The sequence below is a fragment of the Acipenser ruthenus genome, chromosome 7 (assembly GCF_902713425.1).
Source record: "Acipenser ruthenus chromosome 7, fAciRut3.2 maternal haplotype, whole genome shotgun sequence".
NCBI classification, from domain to species: Eukaryota; Metazoa; Chordata; class Actinopteri; order Acipenseriformes; family Acipenseridae; genus Acipenser; species Acipenser ruthenus.
The window spans coordinates 65,925,271-65,947,101 of record NC_081195.1 but is presented as its reverse complement, the minus strand read 5'-3'; the positions used below and the strand labels follow the sequence as shown (position 1 = coordinate 65,947,101).

Below are 21,831 nucleotides of genomic sequence, written 5' to 3'. Positions count from 1 at the left end.
ATTTTTTTCCATGTACTTTCAACTAAAACCTTCATTTTAATACCCCTAACCCTACGTGCAATCCTGTATATTAAAAAGACATTTAACTAAGAGACTAAAAGGTTAATGATGACTTGACGTTTATCACAGTTGCTTCAGACCTTTATGCCTCGGAAGCAGGGAGAAACGATCAAATAGCTTATGAGACTTGATCCTGCAACAAAGACCAGGATTCTGATTTATTGAACCTTGCAGAAGTTACAGAAGAGACATTTCTTTATATATCTGAAGGAATCCCAGGTGTGCACGTAGTTAAGCTGTACGTTGTTCAAGAGAAAAGGTTTGGGGCGTTCTCATTTTGGGCTAAAGCTGAATGGATGTACAGTATGGATCCGAGGTTGACTGAATCTGTCAGCAGCATCAATGCAATCTTTTGGTTCTTCCAGGATTCAGGTCATACACAGTCCACAGATGGTCATGTGGTTATGGATCAGTCAACCCATTCTTTTAGTACAGTAGTTATTTTGTCAATACGGTCAGACCAAAATTAATTAATTTTATTATTTGTTTATTTAGCAGATGCCTTTATCCAAGGCGACTTACAAAGACTAGGGTGTGTGAACTATGCATCAGCTGAAAAGTCACTTACAGCTACGTTTCACCCGAAAGACGGAGCACAAGGAGGTTAAGTGACTTGCTTAGGGTCACACAATGAGTCAGTGGCTGAGCTAGGATTTGAACCGGGGACCTCCTGGTTACAAGGCCTTTTCTTTAACCACTGGACCACGCAGCCACAACTCCGAAGTGTCCAACACATCAAATAATAGAGTACATGTTCAATTTTTCTTTTGCTCTCTTCATTTTCCTTTGAGTCTGTAAGGCCAATCCATGTCCTGCAGAGTTTAGAGATGACAGAAGAATTACTCTCAGGTGGTCCATGTGTTGCCTTGGTCAAAACAGCAGATAAGACAATTGCATGGTCAATTGCTGACCTATTTATACTTTGCAGATCACAGCTTTCTCCGTGCAGCTTGAAAGGTGCATTGAAAGGCTGATTTATTTGTTCTGTTTCACAAAGAAGGTAACTGTTCTGCAGAAGGGAAACAATACCCCGTTGATAATGTGGCTATGATCAGTAACTCTCGCGTCTAGTGTTTGTCTATGGAGACTTCATTAAAAAAGAAGAGGTTTGTTTGCAGACCCTTTATTCCTTGACAGGCTAGTGGGTTAATTCAATTGATCTAGACAATGGTGGATCTCAATACTGCCACTTATAAAATTCAAATTGTGCACCGATTGATTCTAATGGTGCATGGGTGTCTCTAGTTATATTTGAAGTGTAAAACTATGTGAAACATCAGGGAGGGTCCTGTTTAGTTATTTAAAATATGGTGGTATTTAGATCCATTACCATTTTAGAATGCATTGTACTGGATATACTGGGTGCAAAAAATTGAATTGCTTTTATGTGGGGTTTTTTTTTTCAGACCAAATAAACAAAATATGTATAGATATTTTCTTAGAATATAATTGGTCAGCATAGTTGAGTCTGTAACTGTAAAACTTACAATATTATTTTCAATGATTTCATGTATGTATGTATGTATGTATGTATGGGTACAGTGTTAAAAAAAAGTCTGCATCTTTAACATGATGAAGGGGTTGAATTCCTTCCTGCGAAAACACGTGGGGATGTGGATAGGACAGGTAGTGTGGAGGTGAAGGCAGTGAGTATTGTGTTTTGTTTTGTGTGAAAATGTAATGTAAATAAATGTGCATAAGAGTTTAACTACAGCGTTTCTGGTCTCTGAGTCTCCTTACCGCCATGCACCCCTTCACAGGGGCTTCGTTAATTACATTGATGATGAATGATGGAGCACCAAAACCATTTGTCTTTACTGTCTAAACAGTGAACCGTGTAATCAGTGTCCCATCTTAGGCCACAGTGCGCAGCATTGTGGCCAGTGCTCTGGAATCTGATCCATGCAGATTGGGAACTCAACCCTGCAATTCCATTAAGGGATCAGGTCAAACCTAAATCTGAAGCTTGGACCACTCTGGGTCTCGCTTTCCAGTCTGTAATCCCAGTGTAATCATTTTTTTTTTCAAATCGCCTGTTTTCACACTATTTGCGTTTTACGGTAAGTTTTTGGCAGCGATTATAATGTGCTGCTATACATTCATTATATTTCAAATCACAGAGGAGGTATGTACAGGTAATTATATACAGTATAGAATTAACTAATTTTGCTTCATAAAGTCAAATGAAACCTGCTGAAAAATGTTACATTATCATATTGAATTGCATACAGCTTTGTAGTTTTCCATATACTTAACGAAAAACTGACAAATTAAACAATTTTATATTTTGAAATCTAACGTGAAATACTGTACTACTATTATGGCTTCTGGTAGACTTTTGCAATATCATTTTAGAGTTTCTTTGATTACATGACGTTAAATAAAACATCTAAATGATACTCTTTTTTTTATTATGTCTAAATCCTAAAATTGTAGGTGATACAGAACGTTTGGCTATAGTTGTAGGTGTTTCCTGTCAATTTTTCATCACATAGCATACCACCTTTTGAAAAAACATAAATCCCACTGGATGCATTCGACATTCCGTGTATAAAGGAAACCAAACACGTTGTAGTCATTGTGGAGCACTGCAGTGTGTAAAGAGGGGGGTAGGGGTTGGGGGTGTGATTCCCGCAAACAAAATAAAGTGAATTGAGTTATAGGGGTATCTCAAAAAAACAAAAATCCAGTGAAATTGAACCTGTGAGTGCATAATGGCATCCATTTTATAAAGTTACTGTGTATCATTATTCAAGCTTCAGTGCATGAAAAGATTCACTGTCACCCATAACCAAAATGAACTATAAAAAAAAAAAATAATAATAATAACTTCACGATTTAATTTGACGGACGCATAGATTGTGTGGTGTCATGCTGTTTAAAAGTGAAATCAGGACAGTTGCACTCTAGGACTCTAGAGGTCGGTCAGACAGGGCAGTGCACCCTGCCTGGGTGACACGAGGGAGAGATGAACAGCAGAGCGTGTGATGGGGCTGCCCCGGGCACAGCACAGGCAGGGCGGAACGGCTCAGGGAATGAGCTGAAGAGGTATATCAGGCTGCAGTCATTGGACTGATAAGGGCAGGACACATCATTATTATGTAATATTGGAATCTCTGTGTTTCTGTATTTCAGTTCTTTGGATATTAAAACTGTCTTCTGTGGGCCCATTTTGCAAGAACTGGTAACGGGAAAAAGTACATAAGATCAATAAACTTCAAGCATGACGTTTGTAAACACCACTCTTTTTTTTTTTTTTTTACTAGTCAAACCTGTTCCTGTAGTAATTTGTCGAAAGCAAATATTTTGTTTTCTTTTAATCTCTCCCAACAAACTTATTGACAAGCTTCCTAAGATGAAAAACAATAGGCTTCGTGAAGTTTAATGTGTCCCTGTCATATTATTTTTAGATTTTAAAATGTTCACACACACACACACACACACACACACACATATATATTTAATTGAATTCTTGTAAAGGATTTCTTATATGTTGCATTGGTATCTTTATTGCTGTAGTAGCCCTGGGGGATTATAACTTGCCTTTGCTGTATCTAAAATGATGACGTTTGGATAACTTTTTCATTACATGTACCAGAAAGTGAAAATATAGAACAAATGTTTCACTCCAATCATAATCCATTTTTGGCATTATTTAGACACAAAAAAGTCAGAGGGACATCATTTTCTGTTCTGTCATAATGTCTTGGCTTTATAAGCAATATATATATATATATATATATATATATATATATATATATATATATATATATAACTGGTACTCTCCCGTCTTTGGTTGACGATGCTGTGACCCTCTACAACAGCACCCTTACTCAGATCATCGACACTGTTGCCCTGCTTACAACCAGAACGGTCAAGAAAGATCAAAACTGCCCCTGGTACACCCTCAAACTTCGACTGCTTAAGTCTGCCTGCCACAAGCTTGAGTGCAAGTGGAGGTCGTCTGGACTAACTGTTCACAGAAAGATCTGGACCGACCACCTCGGTAGCTTCAGACGTGTGTTCACCGCTGCCCAGGTGAAGTACTCTGAAATCATAACTATGGGACACGGTAAACCCAATGTTCTGTTTAAGACCATTGACCAAATCCTACATCCAGCCACCGATAGATCCATCTCCCGTTCATCCTCCTCTCACCTGTCATGATTGCTCCTCTTTCTATTCTACGGTCTCCCGCCACAAACCCAGTTTACTACTTGACCACCTTGACTTGTCTCTGGTTGCCCCTCCTGCTCTCTCCTCCTTCTCCCTTCTCTCCATTACTGATGTCTCCGGTCCACTGTTGAAATCAACTACTGCCACGTGCCCCTTGGACCTCTAACAGCCGCTTTTGACACCATAGATCATAGCATTCTTCTTGACCGCCTTCAGAATTATGCAGGGATCTCTGGAACCTGTCTCTCCTGGATGTCCTTTTACTTATCTGGATGCATGCAGTCTGTTTTCTATGCTGGATGCAGTGGTGTTGCAAACCCAGTCACTTGTGGTGTCCCTCAAGGGTCTGTTCTTGGGCCTTTTCTCTTCAACATCTACATGCTTCCCTTGGGTTATCTCATCCTCCAACACAGCCTCATGTTTCATTCCTATGCTGATGACACCCAGCTCTACTTAAAACTCGACCCTGGAAGCCCCTCTGCCATGGTCCGGCTCTCGGCTTGCATTCAAGACATCAAGGCCTGGATGTCTGCCAATTTTCTTCAGCTCAACACTAGCAAATCTGAATTCCTTCTAGTAGGATCTAAAACTCAACTTAAGAATCTCAATATAGCTGCCCTGAACCTTGGAAACCGTCTGCTGCTGCCTTCCCCCACAGTATGAAGCCTTCTAATTACATCTTCAAAACATCTCCAAAGTCCGTCCCTACCTTTCCCTCCCAGATGTGGAGATACTGTCATGCATTTGTCTCCTCTCGACTCAACTACTGCAACTCTGTCTTTGGTGGTCTCCCGGCATGTGCCATAAACCAGCTGTAGCTAGTTCAGAATGCCGCTGCCAGGATCCTTACCACATGTAAAAAACGTGAACACATCACCCCCCGTCTTACCCAGCTGCACTGGCTACCTGTAAAGTTCAGGATTACTTTCAAAACTCCTGCTCACCTACAATGCCCTTCATCACACAGGTCCTGAGTACCTCCTCAACCTGCTGACCTGCTATGTCCCTGCCCGCAAGCTGAGGTCCTCCGACTCTGACCTGCTTGTTATCCCCGAGCAAAAGTGCACCACACTTGGAGAACGCTCATTTAGCTTCATGGCTCCGACTCTCTGGAACTCTCTCCCAGCTTTGGTGCATGATGCTCCCAGCATCGCTCGCTTTAAAAATACCCATTTGTTCTCTCTTGCTTTCCATGCTCTTTAAGCCTGATATCTGTTATTAGCTGTTGTGTCGTTGCAATTGTTTTTTTCTTGCATCCACAATGTTTTAGAATTCTTTTCACATCCGAGCCTTGTATTTAATGTATTATGCAGTGTTTTTCACTGTATTTAATGTATTATGCTTATTTCTTTTTTTTACTTTATCTTGTAAAGCGCATTGTGATGGTGGTCCACTATGAAAGGCGCTATATAAAATAAAGATTTTCCTGAAAGAACAGTTAATAGAGCATGTGATACAGTGGAACTCATAATACAACATATCCTGCAACTGCATGCACTCACTGACAGCAACCACGACAACAATTTCTCTCATTTCAGTTCTGATTTTCTTTCATCAGCAATTGGAAAAATAAAGTGTTTTGCTCCAACCGCTATGAAAATTTATATATACAGTGCCTTGCATAAGTATTCACCCCCCTTGGACTTTTCCACATTTTGTAGTGTTACAACCTGGAATTAAAATGGATTTAATTAGGATTTTTTGTCACTGATCTACACAAAATAGTCCATAATGTCGAAGTGGGGAAAAAAATCTACATATTTTTCAAAATGATTTACAAATAAAAAACTAAAAAGTCTTGATTGCATAAGTATTCACTCTCTTTGCTGTGACACCCTAAATAATATCTGGTGCAACCAATTGCCTTCAGAAGTCACATAATTAGTTGAATGGAATCCACCTGTGTGCAATTAAAGTGTCACATGATCTCAGATTAAATACACCTGTTTCTGGAAGGTCCAGAGTTTGTTAGAGAGCATATCTAAACAAACAGCATCATGAAGACCAAGGAGCTATCAAAACAAGTCCGGGATAAAGTTCTGGAGAAGCACCAATCAGGGTTGGGTTATAAAAAAATATCCCAAACTTTGAACATCCCCTGGAGCACCGTTAAATCCATTATTAAAAAATGGAAAGAATATGGCACAACCGCGACTCTGCCTAGAGAAGGCCGTTCACCAAAACTCAGTGACCAGGTAAGGAGGGCATTAGTCAGAGAAGCAACCAAGAGGCCAATGGTAACTCTGAAGGTACTGGAGAGATCCACAGCTGAGATGGGAAAAACCGTCCATGGGACAACTATAACCCGGACGCTCCACAAAGCTGGGCTTTATGGAAGAGTGGCGAGAAGAAAGCCATTGCTGAAAAAAAACATATCAAATCCTGTTTGGATTTTGCCAAAAGGCATGTGGGAGACACAGCAAACATGTGGAAAAAGGTTCTCTGGTCTGATGAGACCAAAATTGAACTTTTTGGCCTTTGTGCAAAACGCTATGTGTGACACAAAGCCAACATTTCTCATCACCCTGAGAACACTATCCCCACGGTGAAGCATGGTGGTGGCAGCATCATGTTATGGGGATGCTTTTCATCGACAGGGACTGGGAAACTGGTCAGGATTGAGGGCAAGATGGATGGAGCCAAGTACAGGGAAATTCTAGAGGAAAACCTGTTTCAGTCTGCAAGAGACCTGGGACTAGGGCGGAGGTTCATCTTCCAGCAGGACAGACCCTAAACACACAGCCAAAGCTACACTGGATTGGTTTAAAAACAAGAACCTGAATGTCTTAGAATGGCCCAGTCAAAGCCCAGACCTCAATCCGATTGAGAATCCGATTGAGAAGACTTGAAAATTGCTGTTCACCAACGGTCCCCATCCAACTTGACAGAGCTTGAGCAATTTTGCCAAGAAGAATGGGCAACAATTGCAGGATCCAGATGTGCAAAGCTGGTAAAGACTTGCCCAAAAAGACTCACAGCTGTAATTGCTGCCAAAGGTGCTTCTACCAAGTATTGACTCTGGGGGGTGAATACTTATGCAACCAACAAATGTCTTTTTTTTGTTTAATTAACTTTTGTGTCACAATAACAAATATTTTGCACCTTCAAAGTGTTAAGTATGTTGTGTAAATCAAATGGAAAAAATCCCAATTAAATCCATTTTAATTCCAGGTTGTAACACTACAAAATGTGGAAAAGTCCAAGGGGGGTGAATATTTATGTAAGGCACTGTATATATAAATTTTCATAGCGGTTGGAGCAAAACACATACTAAAGGCAGCTTTGTATTAAAACTTTATTTTTCCAATTGCTGATGAAAGAAAATCAGAACTGAAATGAGAGAAATTGTTGCCGTGGTTGCTGTCAGTGAGTGCATGCAGTTGCAGGATATGTTGTGTTATGGGTTCCCCTGTATCACATGCTCTATTAACTGTTCTTTCAGGAAAATGGCTTTTGGCAATGTTCCACCGTGTCAGTACTGACCCTGTACAATAGCAAGGATAGAACATTTTCAAAACTGATGCTCATAAAAGATGATTGCTTCCTAATGCCAGCAATGGTGTGATTCAATTATAGCATTGTACTATAATGCCAAAGCCATTTTACCGCAAAAAGAAAAAAATCATGTCATTATTTAGCATGTATTAATAATGCACGGTCAGCACGATGGATTGACGTTGTTCTGTGAAAATGTGTTACATTTACTGAAATAAAAAACACTTTTAAAATGACCAAATTCCCACTGGGCTTATGTTATTTTAGATTCTATTGATTTTTTAAAATGTATTACTATGCATATAGAAATGCAGCAGAATTATGCTCATTCCATTTTCCATTGGTTTCTGTGCTTCTTTATGTTCTAATTTGTAAAAAAGAAAGAAACACAGAAATGATTGGTGTTTTATATGTTTCTACACACAATTAGCTGACATTAAGTAATCAAGCATTTTCTCCTGAGGTCCACTACGGAAAATGTACTGCAGGTCATTAGGCTGATGCTGCAATCTTTCTCAAAATTGCAAGCATAAAAAAGTTTTAACACCTCCTCTCATGTTTTAACATCTCCTCTCATGTTTTAACATCTCCTCTCATGTTTTAACATCTCCTCTCATGTTTTAACATCTCCTCTCATGTTTTAACACCTCCTCTCATGTTTTAACATCTCCTCTCATGTTTTAACACCTCATCTCATGTTTTAACACCTCCTCTCATGTTTTAACACCTCCTCTCATGTTTTAACATCTCCTCTCATGTTTTAACACCTCCTCTCATGTTTTAACACCTCCTCTCATGTTTTAACACCTCCTCTCATGTTTTGACACCTCCTCATATTTTAACATCTCCTCTCATGTTTTAACACCTCCTCTCATGTTTTGACACCTCCTCATATTTTAACATCTCCTCTCATGTTTTAACACCTCCTCTCATGTTTTAACACCTCCTCTCATGTTTTAACATATCCTCTCATGTTTTGACACCTCATATTTTAAAACCTCCTCTCAAGTTTTAACACCTCCTCTCATGTTTTAACATCTCATCTCATGTTTTGACACCTCCTCATGTTTTAACACCTCCTCTCATGTTTTAACATCTCCTCTCATGTTTTGACACCTCCTCATGTTTTAACACCTCCTCTCATGTTTTAACACCTCCTCTCATGTTGTAACACCTCCTCTCATGTTTTAACACCTCCTCTCATGTTTTAACATCTCCTCTCATGTTTTAACATCTCTCATGTTTTAACACCTCCTCATGTTTTAACACCTGTGACACGGTGAATGGTGTTGTGCAGTAGAAAGTGAATGTCCAGACTGAATTCTCCCCAAAACAAAAAGGTTTTAATAATTAACAAACAAAAAATCATAAAATAAATCCACTTGGAAAAATAAGTAATAATAATAATAATAATAATAATAATAATAATGATAATAATAATAATAATAATAATAATAATAATAATAATAAATAATAAGCCCCAGTACCAGCGATGGTAATGGGGCAAAACTCAGCAGCATCCAGCTAAAACAAAAGCAACAAAAACACACTCCAATAACCACAATCCTCTGTGCACGAAAATGTGCTCTTCTTTTCCAGGGTTTGTGGTGCATGCGCTGTGCTGTGAAGTGCTGTGCGATGAGGGGCGTGCTCTGGGGTATGTGCTGGCTCGCTGGCTACAGCCTCCCATCCTCCTGCTCCTCTGTTGACACACAAACACAAAACATGTAATCACACAAAAACAAACATCTGCTCCGGCCGATCGCTTTTAAACTCAGCGCAAGAGGAGGTTTTGACGTAGCTGCTTCCCCTTTGTACCCAGCAAACTCCTCCCTGCAGTCAACGCGTCGCCTGGTTTCTCCAATAGAGGGCTGCCCCGCAGCTGACTGCACTGGAATCGTCCAGAGTACTTGCAGCTACGCGCCCCTCCTAATATGGTCACCTTCCGGTTTCCACCTACCACCGAGGTGGTAGATCTAGGAGGCAGCGTACCGTCCCCCTTACACAGCGCCCTTTCTAATCGGGAGGGAGATTTACAGCATCGATCCTTTCTCTCTCTATCACACACCTCCTCTCATGTTTTAACACCTCCTCTCATGTTTTAACACTTCCTCTCATGTTTTAACACTTCCTCTCATGTTTTAAGACCTCCTCGTGTTTTAACACCTCCTCTCATGTTTTAACACCTCCTCTCATGTTTTAACACCACCTCTCATGTTTTAAAACCTCCTCTCATGTTTTAAGACCTCCTCTCATGTTTTAAAACCACCTCTCATGTTTTCACATCTCCTCTCATGTTTTAACACCACCTCTCATGTTTTAAAACCTCCTCTCATGTTTTAACACCTCCTCTCATGTTTTAAAACCTCCTCTCATGTTTTCACATCTCCTCTCATGTTTTAACACCACCTCTCATGTTTTAACACCACCTCTCATGTTTTAAAACCTCCTCGTGTTTTAACACCTCCTCTCATGTTTTAACACCACCTCTCATGTTTTAAAACCTCCTCTCATGTTTTAACACCTCCTCTCATGTTTTAAGACCTCCTCGTGTTTTAACACCTCCTCTCATGTTTTAACACCTCCTCTCATGTTTTAAAACCTCCTCTCATGTTTTCACATCTCCTCTCATGTTTTAAAACCTCCTCTCATGTTTTAAGACCTCCTCTCATGTTTAACACATCAACTACCTAAAGAAGTGACAGACCTGCACATTTTGTTTTTAAAGAGGGAGGATCGATATGAAGTAGGTAATGCTGACTATGTGCATGTAATCAATAGAGGCACAGATGGAAAGCCTGCAGCACTGTAGCTAGTGTTTCTCCTGCTGTAGGTCATGGTGCACTAGAAGGGAACTTGATGTATGTAGGGCAGCAGTGTGGAGTAGTGGTTAGGGCTCTGGACTCTTGACCGGAGGGTCGTGGGTTCAATCCCTGGTAGGGACACTGCTGCTGTACCCTTGAGCAAGGTACTTTACCTAAATTGCTCCAGTAAAAACCCAACTATATAAATGGGTAATTGTATGTAAAAAAAATAAATTGTAAGTTGTCCTGGATAAGGGCGTATGCTAAGAAATAAATAATAATAATAAAAATAATAATAATGTAATTACCAGTGGCCCCTTGTAATTCCAGACTAGCAATACGCTTCATCCAGCTGTTATTAATGAACGTGGCATTTTCCATAACAACATGGCAATTTAATTTTAGTGCATTAGAGCTTAAAAAACAGTTCCACAGAAAGCAGTACAGAATGTATTCAGCAACACGATTCTATGTCATGGTATGTCATTTTATAAAAAGCAACTTGTATATAAGGCTGGTAACTTTTTAGCTATATATGCTTTAGTTATTGCTGATATTTGCCATTAAAAATGAAACATTGTGTTTTGGATTTCTCATTGACAGTATAATGACATGCTGGTTTTAGAATAATGCTGATATTTTGATATTGCAGTGTTTATCAGAGCACATATATATAAATAGTGGAGGCTGTGAATTGTACACACTTTGTCACACTATGCATTTTGGTGTATGTCTGGGAAACCACTTATCCAATTGTCATGAAACGCAGTATTAAAATAATTTAGCATCAGTTATTGAGATACCAGATACTGAGGATATGTGGGGATGGCTATCTGTCCATACACCCTTCTATCTCTATGTTACACATACATTTGTGCATATTTCTGGACAATTGCTTATCAAGTTGCGATTAAACATTTCATTGCTAATTTATATTCCGTACCATCCATTCAAACTACAGCTATGGCCAAATGTTTTATATCATTCTACAGAATTAACTAATTTTGCTTCATAAAGTCGAATTAAACCTGCTGAATAATGTTTCATTAACATATTGAATTACATACAGTTTTGTAGTTTTCTATATACTTAATGAAAAACTGCCAAACATTGATAAATGTGACATTTCGAAATCTAACATGAAATACTGTACTACTATTATGGCTTCCGGTAGACTTTTGCAATATCATTTTGTATGTTCTTTGATTACTTGACGTTAAATAAAAGATCTAAAATATGTTCATATATATTTTTTTTATTAAATGATGTCTCAATCCTAAAATTCTAGGTGATGCAAAACTTTTGGCCCTAGCTTTCGAGTGTATACCCTAAATGTGCTGGCTGGTGGTGGTGGCACTGCTGCACTCATATTTTATTAAATAAATTAAGGTAACGAAATAAAGACTTTCAAAATACAAACAAACAAGCCCAAGGGGCAAAACAAAACAAACAGAAACGAGTACATATATGTCTCACAATAAAGGTAGCAATCATATTCCTTTTCCGTTCTTTCTTTCTTTCTTTCTTTCTTTCTTTCTTTCTTTCTTTCTTTCTTTCACTCTCTCTGTCTGTCTGTTAAACATACTCCTACTCTCCACCTGCCAAAGGATTTCTCCTTGCTTTTGCAGTTTGTGGCTGGAGCCCAATTAACCAATAATTAACAATTACATAATTAAGGCTCCAGCCACATTCTCACATGTATTTTGGCAGGGAGGAATTTAACCCCCTCCCTGCCGATCCAAATCAAACAATGCTAAATAGTGGACGGGTTTCGTCCACCCGCATATAAACAAACACAATACAATATTTACAACAAAATAAACAAATGAAAAACACCCAAAATAATAACAATACAGTGCACGTATATCTAGGGACGGGGCACCCTGTCACATGCAGTTATATTAATGTAGTTAAACTTGCGGCCCATAGATGCCGCGGATCCGTGCAATCTTAACTCAACACATACAGGGTTCCAATACAGGCCAATTTAAAATCAAGAATACCAGACACCTTCTATTTTATGTTACAGTGTTGATTTTATTCCACTGTCTAAATTAAATAATTGAGTAGAAGTGCCTGCCGCTGTCCGTTTATAAATGTTTTTGTTGTTGTTGTTGTTGTTGTTGTTGTTGTCTGCTTTCCTGGAGATAATCTTTGAGGTTCACCCTCTTGCGTACAAGGGAGAAGTTTTTGCTGCTGGAATATTCCATGACAGTTTATCCTTAGCATTCCATCACAGTTTCTTTCCAAACTGTTATGGAATATAAGATTGCAGAGTAAATGTGAATGAATTGCAAAAGTTCATGACCTTGTCCTTTTTTTTGCATAATATTATTTTGGATACAGTGTTCTGAGCCATCTGGGTATAATTTGTATATCAAAAAATATGATAGAAATATAAATAAATTTGGTAAAAAAAAAACCTGTATACATCTGAGTGGATTTTTTTAATGACATTTTTTTAAACCCATGTTTTAATATCCAGCAGCGTTTCCTTGTAAATTTGTCTTCATTTTAAATGAAACGTCCAAGTTAATCACCTCAATTTCCTTCAAGCCGGGGAAGTTCAACAGTGCAGCGTGAAATCTGAGATTTTCATCTGGATGCAAGATTTCAAGTGGCAGGGTGACCCGACAGGCTGGTGCCTGTGTCCCACTTCTCTTCAGCTGGTTGCATTCCAGCACTGCAGGCTGGTGTGGTGGTGGGGTGTCTGAGTCCAGTGATGAGATGGGTTGTCATGGCAGGGAAAATATAAAAATTGAGCTGTCCATTCTTTGTCACAAACCACAGAGTTTACTGCCGAGAAGACAAAGGCAAGCAGACAGGGAGATGTTATTTATTCTGTTGCGGTTACAGCTCCAAGGGCAGTTTCTTGATTATTTGAACATGATTTAGTTTAAATAAGTTTAAATAATATGTATCTTCAGACAAAATAAAAGGGATCTATTTTAATAACCTAAACAGGGGTGGCTGTAAATGCTTAATCCCATTATTTATTCTGGTGTATCCTCAGGGGGATTAATTTATCTGGTTATTAACACCACTAAACACAATACAAGTATGATGGAAAGAGGTCTGTGATGGAGTACCAGCAGGGCGTTATGTTTAATAATCAAATCGGAATCTCTCCAGGCTGGCGTTGCTGTCTTTTAATTTTTCCAGACGTGCTCATTTTTTGGATAGCAGAGATATGGCACTGTGTAAGAGCTCAAGGACTCAGCCAGGCATTCAGTCCAGAATGGCTTGCTGATGTTTGATTATTTGCCATGTCAGGTTGAATTGTATTCTGTTTTGTTTTAAATGCCCAGGTGCTATCTGTATTCTAGTTAAACCTGAAACTGTCTTTCCATTTTTAACCAGTTTTATTTGTAATATAAACTAAATGTGATGCAAATGTCATGTAATGTGTGTGTTCATGCAGCTCATTAATCCCTGCTGTGCTGTTTTAATTGTATTAATCATCGTTTATATTAATGCTGGGAATGTCACACCGTTAAGAAGTTCAGTCAGGCAATGTCAGGGTGCTGTTGCGTGTGGAGGTTATGATCCTTGCCCTTATGACTGACCCTGAGCTAAACCTTCAAATGCAACATTCGGTTGATTACCAGAGTTATTACTTTGGCTACTGCAGAGGCCAATACCATTCTCAGGCACTCCAAAACACATCACCACACAGCTCTGATCCTATCACCTGTTCCACAAAAGGAAGAGTTTTAAGATTTTGTCATTGACTTCTAATGTATTGCATAGCCACTTGGCTGTCAGACTTGTTTTTATGCTTAAAATGACATAAAGCTAACAAAAATGTTCCAGTGAATCTCTTCATAATGCACACATTATGATTTTAAAAAATACAAGTTGTAGCAATTCATTAAGAAAATAGTGCTTCACCCTTGCATAAATTCCAAAGAGCTTACACATTGCATAGAGCAAAGAGATAGAAGTCTTGTCAACCTAGCGCTTACTACTATCAGCCCTAATCCAGTCAGATAGATCTGCTGCATTACCAATTGTTACTGAAACTGACTTGCAATAGGGGAGTCAACTTAATATAATATATAATACAACATGTGAGGATTGCTTTTTATATATGTTAATCCCTATATTACCACAAGTGTGTTTTTTAAACCATGTTTTGTAAATGTGCTGAGATTTAATAAATTATACAATGTACGTTTCCATTCCTCCACTGTCTTTAATGTGTATCCAATATCGACAGTATCTCTTTTATGAATTGGACCTCTGTAACATGCATTGGGTCAAAGATGTTTCTGAACTGTGCTATATAAATGTAGGGTGCTTTCCAAAATCAATGATTGCAAACCATGCAGTACATTTATGATGTTTTTTTTTTTTCTAGATCTTTTAGCTGTGCCTAAACACCCGTATGCTGCGATGGAGAACTGGGGACTGAGTGTGTTTGTCGAGCAGAAGATATTACTGGATCCAGGAGTCTCATCAATTTCATACTTGATGGATGTCACTATGGTTATCGTACATGAAATATGCCACCAGGTATGATCAGTTTCATTCTTTTTCTTTATAGTTTATTGACTTTTATTATTATTATTTATTTCTTAGCAGACACCCTTCTCCAGGGCGACTTATAATTGTTACAAGATATCAAATTATTTTTTTACGTACAATTACCCATTTATACAGTTGGGTTTTTACTGGAGCAATCTAGGTAAAGTACCTTACTCAAGGGTACAGCAGCAGTGTCCCCCACCTGGGATTGAACCCACAACCCTCCGGTCAAGAGTCCAGAGCCCTAACCACTACTCCACACTGCTGCCCTTTTAAACAGAATAAAAATGATTTCCATGATGCAAGCACCATGCACAGTTTGTAACAGATCTGCTGAAAAGCATGCATCTGACTGACCTGTTACATACAGGTTTTGAACCTGGATTATCATTTAGATTGCAAACATCATGCAATAGTAGGATCAATGTAAAAAAAAGGAAAAGCAATAAAAAAATATTTCAAACTACTTACTCTTAAAAATGAAAGCAAAGACTTGGTATACAGCAGCCAGCAATACATATTCAAGAGTTTGATCATATAAAGCCAGATATACCCCATTGAAGTACTCCTATGCAAAATCATCTATTGTACATTTAGTTGTTCACGTGTTTGTGTTGTCATTTTCTTCCTTTTAAAAAGACAGAGCTGTGTGTTAACCAAGAACCACAAAGGTGTTTCCCTCTGAGGAAGTAGAGGTACTTGTTGGCTCAGCAGTTTTCATTTAAATACAATATTTCAGCTGGGATAATCAATGTTTCAGCAGCTTAATGGCACCTAACAGCTATGGGGCCTATTATCAAAGCATTGTACTCCAGTCTGTGTTTAGAAAGGCAAAACAAACCAGAACCAAATAACTCAGTAGCTTAATGTATGGTCTCTGAAGAACTCTCAATTTCTTGTTTTGTAATATTAAATAGATTTTTACATCTTCAGAAACAGAAGGTAATCACATACTGGAGAAGACTCTCTTGTGGATAGGTCCCTACAGTGTGTATCTAGTATAAATTGGTTAGTGTATTGTAGGGTCGCATTGTTTCTGTTTTAAACTGAACATGGCTGAGATACCATGTTGAGTTTGCAGTGCAATGTGTGTCCAGTATACCACCATTTTTGACCAAATCTTCCACCTGGCTTGTGCCTCACCCAATCATTTTCCATTCACCATTCACACCATTTAGAGCTCTGATCCTCCACAACCAGTGTGGCTGTTCCATCTGAAATCCCCCCATGATTATGGCATCACTTTCCTTGCATGCATTTGTAATGTTGCTGTTTTAAAAAATTATTAGTTTTAGCAGCTATGCACACAATGAAATAGCGCAACAACATTTGTATTATTGAAAATCACAAGTTCCCTTTTCCCATGACCAAGTACACCAGTTATACATGCACCTCCGCACAGTATTTGTCACATACAGAAATATATGAAGAAAAAAATGTATCACTGTTTTGTGCCATTGATTGAGCTCCTTCCCGTGGCCAAAATAAACCTTTTGTTGTCTTGGCCTGGGTTGAATGAAGAGAGTTAAGTTGATAGATTTCCATTCTGCTTGCAGTTCCCCTCATGCATGAGTGGGTTTGAACTCTTGTATTGAGGGCAGGAGACAGGAAAATAAAGTTTAGTAAAAAGATAGAAAAGTGTGTGGCCTTGCTTTAGGAGTAATTGGACATCTGGTGATGCCTGGAACTCTCTCACTCAGTGTTCTACATATAAATGTATAAATATTAAACACAGAGATAGTAGTGCAAGCCATTTGGATTTCACCTTGCCTTTAAACATTATCTTTAAAAATAACAACTTTTTTATATACATAAGGATGCATCCTGATCTAGATATCCAAAAGCATTCTGATAATGCAGACAACTTTTTTTACTTCAAAATATCACAGAATAATTACTGTAAACAGAGTTTACCTGGGGTCTGATCAAAGACGACAATGTATTTTATCAATCAGGAGCATCTAAGTCAAGGGAGTCTTTGTGATGTTCATTTCTCACCCTCGGGAACTTAGTTACACAGTCCACAGTGCCTGTAGCCCAAAACTGAATGAGACTGCACAGTAAATCACCCTTAGGAAGTCATTGTCTGGTCTCGTCCAAGTATTCGTATGTCAAATAAAATGTCTTTGGGTACAAATCTTTGTGCTTCATGGCAAACAACCAGTTTTTAGATGTGAGGAGTTTCCCAATAGACTATATGTGAGTGAAGTCTTGGGCTTGGCTACATTGCCTGCTGAGCCTGCTATCAGTTATTCATGGATATCTGAACTTTCACACTTCTACTAATTTGATATTGGCTTTGTTCACCGTTTGATCAATAAGAGTGGAAAAAACAGAAGTGAAGAGCTAACCGCAGAAATAGCAAGCCAGCCACCTGTCTACCCAGCTCCCAGTGAAGTCTTGAAATATAAAACTCAGCCTCTCAAAGACAATAAATACAACATTATATACAGTGTGGTGAGATGGAAACCATGCAGAAGTAACTCACCTAGAGATAGAACCACAATAATTAGCTGTAAAGCATGTGTATACCAAGTTTACAGACACACAACTGCTGCATGGAGTAATACATGCTCAGATTAGCAACTCAGAACTCAGTTTTTTCATATACATATTAAAGTAAACAGCAAACAAAATGATCCTGATTCACCAAACTTAAAGTTTTAGATCATTGGATCAGTGACCCCACAAAGTGCAAAGAAACCCTGAACAGAACAACAGTGAAAAAACTCTGCTCTGGCATACCAGCAACCATGCTGGCACCTTGCACCAATTTAAAATCAAGAGATGGGTGATCAGTGTATACCTTCCTCAGTTGTAATCATTATATATTGTTTTTAGTCCAGTCTGGATTCAGCCTCTGCTCAGTTGTTGCATTGGCTTGGTGTGTGGATGGTACTGTTTCCTGGCATTCTGTGGATCCAGCTTCTTTTCCAGCCAGCTGGCTGTCTGTGCCCACCAGAGTCCGCTTTGCAACACAGGAGCCTTTGGCTGTACCTTGTAACTCCATTAAATGATAATGAAAAAAGAGAGAGGATCCTTGCATTCTCAATTATGTGCTCATAGAGAAATGTCCCTACAGACTCAGAGGCAGACTCTGTCCACACTTCAAAAATAATATATATATATATATATATATATATATATATATATATATATATATATATATATATATATGTATATATATGAGCCATTATATATTGCTAACATATATAACAGAAAAGTTGTGCACCTGTAGTCTTATACACATACATGTAGCCTAATGGGGATGGGATGGGCGGGGGTCTCCTGATTACTTTGGTTACAAAGATTTATACCTTTAAATGAGTTAAATGAGTCAAAAGTATAAGAAACTTAACTGACTCTGTAACACCTGCAGTCACAAGTGATTCTCAGTATAGTTATCTGCTAATACCTTCTGTTCAGTAGAGCCCCAGGACTAAATGGCAGCAGTGTTCTGTCAGGTCAGAATTGAGGTGTACTGGCAGAGAATAGCTCTTATTCATCTCTTTCCACAAGCATTCACAAATGGCATTACGATACTACCATGCTGGAGAGACCTTTCTATAAAACAGTGACACAGTTGAATACATACTGACATTTTATAATCAACTTGCGAAGAGCTCCACTAAACAAAGCTGATTCTGCTTTGGGGACTATTAGATGAAGCTGACTTTAACATGAAACATTTTATTGGAATCACTGTACTGTGGATGGAGCACACACAGCAAAGAACGTGGAGTTTATTGCAAAAGCAGCTGCATATACTCAGTAAAACAATAATGCAATCATGCTGCACTCCAGTCGATCTGCTGAAAGGTTTTAAAAAGACTTGCAAATGGTTCGACTTTTATGAATTGGTATTTAATTATAATGAATAACAGCCTCCGTTTTGTAATAGTTTAGCTAAATTAATCACTGTGTCAATTGAAAAAAAAAAACACTTGGTGAAATTAATATTTCCATTTATCATTTTTTTCTCTAGCTTCCAACGCATATTCATTATTTGTATAATTTTGTTCATTCTTCATGTAAATAGACTGGATATTCAAAATCATATGACAACTAAATGAAAATAAATAAAAAATAATCTGAAATTCCATTGGGATTTATCACAGTAAATGCCACTCTTGTCAAAGTGAAGACTCCACATGGAGCAGATTATTTCGTCTTGTAACTTCTGCTGTTCAGGTCTGACCACATCTCATCTGGGTTGACTCACTTATTAACCTCTGATTTCAGATTAGCCATTTACATTCTCTGACAAGTGCAGATATTGCGGGTGACTAATGAAGTCCCAGCTGGAACCACAGCTCAGTAGCAAGGATTGGAAACTTCAAAGGTGCTCTTGCATTCAATATCCTTAATATTGTCTTGCAGAAAGCTCATAACAGTAAATAAACCAAGGCATGCTTAGGGGAGTGCACAGAAGGCACCTGGAACAAAGTTGCATTTTCATTTCAAACGTATGGAAGTATTTAATTGATCCTGCTGTTCAAGTCACATATCTACAGTACACAGACCAGCCTCTTCTCACATTCCTGTGTTTAAAGTTGTGGTAATTAAACTTGTAAAACCCAATTTCCAGAGCATTCATTAGCTTCAGTTCCCTTTTCACGGTTTTCTTCAATTTATTCAACTTTGAAGCTTCTCTGAAGGTATCACGCTGTACAAAGTAGCCCTGTCCTACATAACAGTCTACATGTAATCAGAGTTACACAAAAAATGTATTACTAAAAAACAAAAACATTCAGCAGTTAATCATGTTAATGTTACTTAAACAGGTCACCTGCTGAATGTGCTTGATGTTTAAATGTAGTGTTGCACTGATCTGGGTGCATTGTTAGTGCATTCAGTGTCTTTACATTTTCTCAAACCATTAAAGATATTTGAACACAATAATAAATTACAGGGCTAGTTTTACAAGCTAACAAGTATCCTGTTTTGTCATACTGGTGTTTGTTTTTGATGGTTGATCATTTTTACAGGACATGTCATCCTTAGAATACCCACCAATAATTCCAACTACAGACATAGAAGTAGAGCTGCTGTTCGTCATGCCTACTTTCATAAATGTACACATATTAAAGAGTTTCTAAATCCGGAATGAGATCAGGAGGAATGGTAATCTTTCTGCTGTGTATCAACGGGGGGCCAAGTACAACACTGCTGGGAATGCTTACTGAAAAAACAAAAAGCTGTAAAAGAAGAAAGAAAGAAAAAACAAGCCAGCATTATGGTGATTAAAATACTATTTCTATATACTGTATGTATTTGTTAGGCTAAACACAACATCCGCAAACCTAGAGTCACATTTATTTTTTCCTTCATGCCTGAATCAGAAGGATGGGACTGAACTCTACAGGTTCAGCATACAGATCAGAATTTACAGTCCAACTAAAATTCATTTTAACAGTTTATAAATACATGATAGAAAAGAGTTAGTGATGCTAGGGGCATTTAGGAAATATTTGGAAGATCTGGTTCTCTTCGCATACCACCTTAGGTTATCTGATATACAGGTTTGTCTTGGAGCTTTAGTAGAAGTTTTTAAATAGATAGATGGCTATGGCCAAAGATCCATTACCAGCAACTGTGCTAGCTTATTTTTCTTGCAGTTTGTGATAATGAAGAAAGCTACTATATTAGGGGAATTTAAGTAGGCAAACTTGTCCGCTCTTCAAAACTGCAGCAAGAACCGACACCACTTTGCAATTGTCACTGATGAATGAAGATCTACCTTTTGTAAGGAGCTCAAAGTTCATTTGCAGCTCCAAAGAAGGGGTGTAATCAACTGATATAAACACCAGTGGAGATAAATGCCTTCCCAAGTTTGACCATGTCTGTCAACCTGCCGATGCACAGAAAGTACAGCTGTACAACGTTAGTGGTCATTTTTCAAACTACCAAACCACAGAACGATTGAAAAAATATAAATTATGATACAGAACAGGAACAAGATGAAACTTTATGAAAATGCAACAAAGTATACCTGTAAAGACCGGTATGTTTCAGGTCCTTGGTAATTAAAAGACTCAACCTTCTTTCTTCTCTCCCGTAGTGGTTTGGGGACCTGGTGACACCAGTGTGGTGGGAGGATGTTTGGCTAAAAGAGGGATTTGCCCATTTCTTTGAATTCTTGGGTGCAGACTTCCTCTTCCCAGACTGGCACATGGTAAGTTACCTAACTCCAATATGTCAGATTACCTCAGATGGCTTTTAGTTTGCCTTTCCGCAGTACTCCTGTCTGTTCTATTTCTGGGATTGCCGAGCGGTACCAGCTGGTGCACTTGTAAGCATCAGCTGTCCAGCAAAGCGTATCTATTGAATCAGTTAAGTGTAAAATATACTGTCAGTGTTCCACATGTATATGCAGAGGAGTTAAAGAAACAAGCCTTGTGTATTTATCAGCATTTCATTTGAATTTCTATTACTTTATGAAAAAAAGAAAAAAAACAAATTGAACAATAAAAAAGTATGTTTGCAAAATAATTGCCAATAATGAGCTGTAGGTGGCATTCCATGTTCTCAATTGTTTTTGTCAACCTGCTTTTGACTGTGTTGTCTACTAGTGGTTGGGTCAAATGAATAGCAAAAACATTCAGTGCTAAATTAATCTGGGCCAAGTCCAGTACTTTTGCCCACGAGGTTCATTAAATAGTGGCCCAAAGCAGCCACTGAGACACATTAAGTGAATTCACCAGATCAAAACCATATCCTGTCTGGATTCTGCTAAATGAAACACACAGTTGTTAAGAATGGTGCCTGT

General features: G+C 38.4%; 1 protein-coding gene across 1 annotated transcript in view; it reads left to right on the top strand.

Annotated features, from left to right (window-relative positions):
* The window catches only part of LOC117414806 (thyrotropin-releasing hormone-degrading ectoenzyme-like), an 83,734-nt gene that overhangs the window by 23,206 nt on the left and 38,697 nt on the right, over positions 1 to 21,831 (top strand). The window contains exons 4-5 of the mRNA XM_059027630.1: positions 14,896 to 15,050; positions 21,124 to 21,237. Coding sequence (XP_058883613.1) covers positions 14,896 to 15,050; positions 21,124 to 21,237 — 269 coding nt within the window. The remainder of the gene's footprint in view (positions 1 to 14,895; positions 15,051 to 21,123; positions 21,238 to 21,831) is intronic.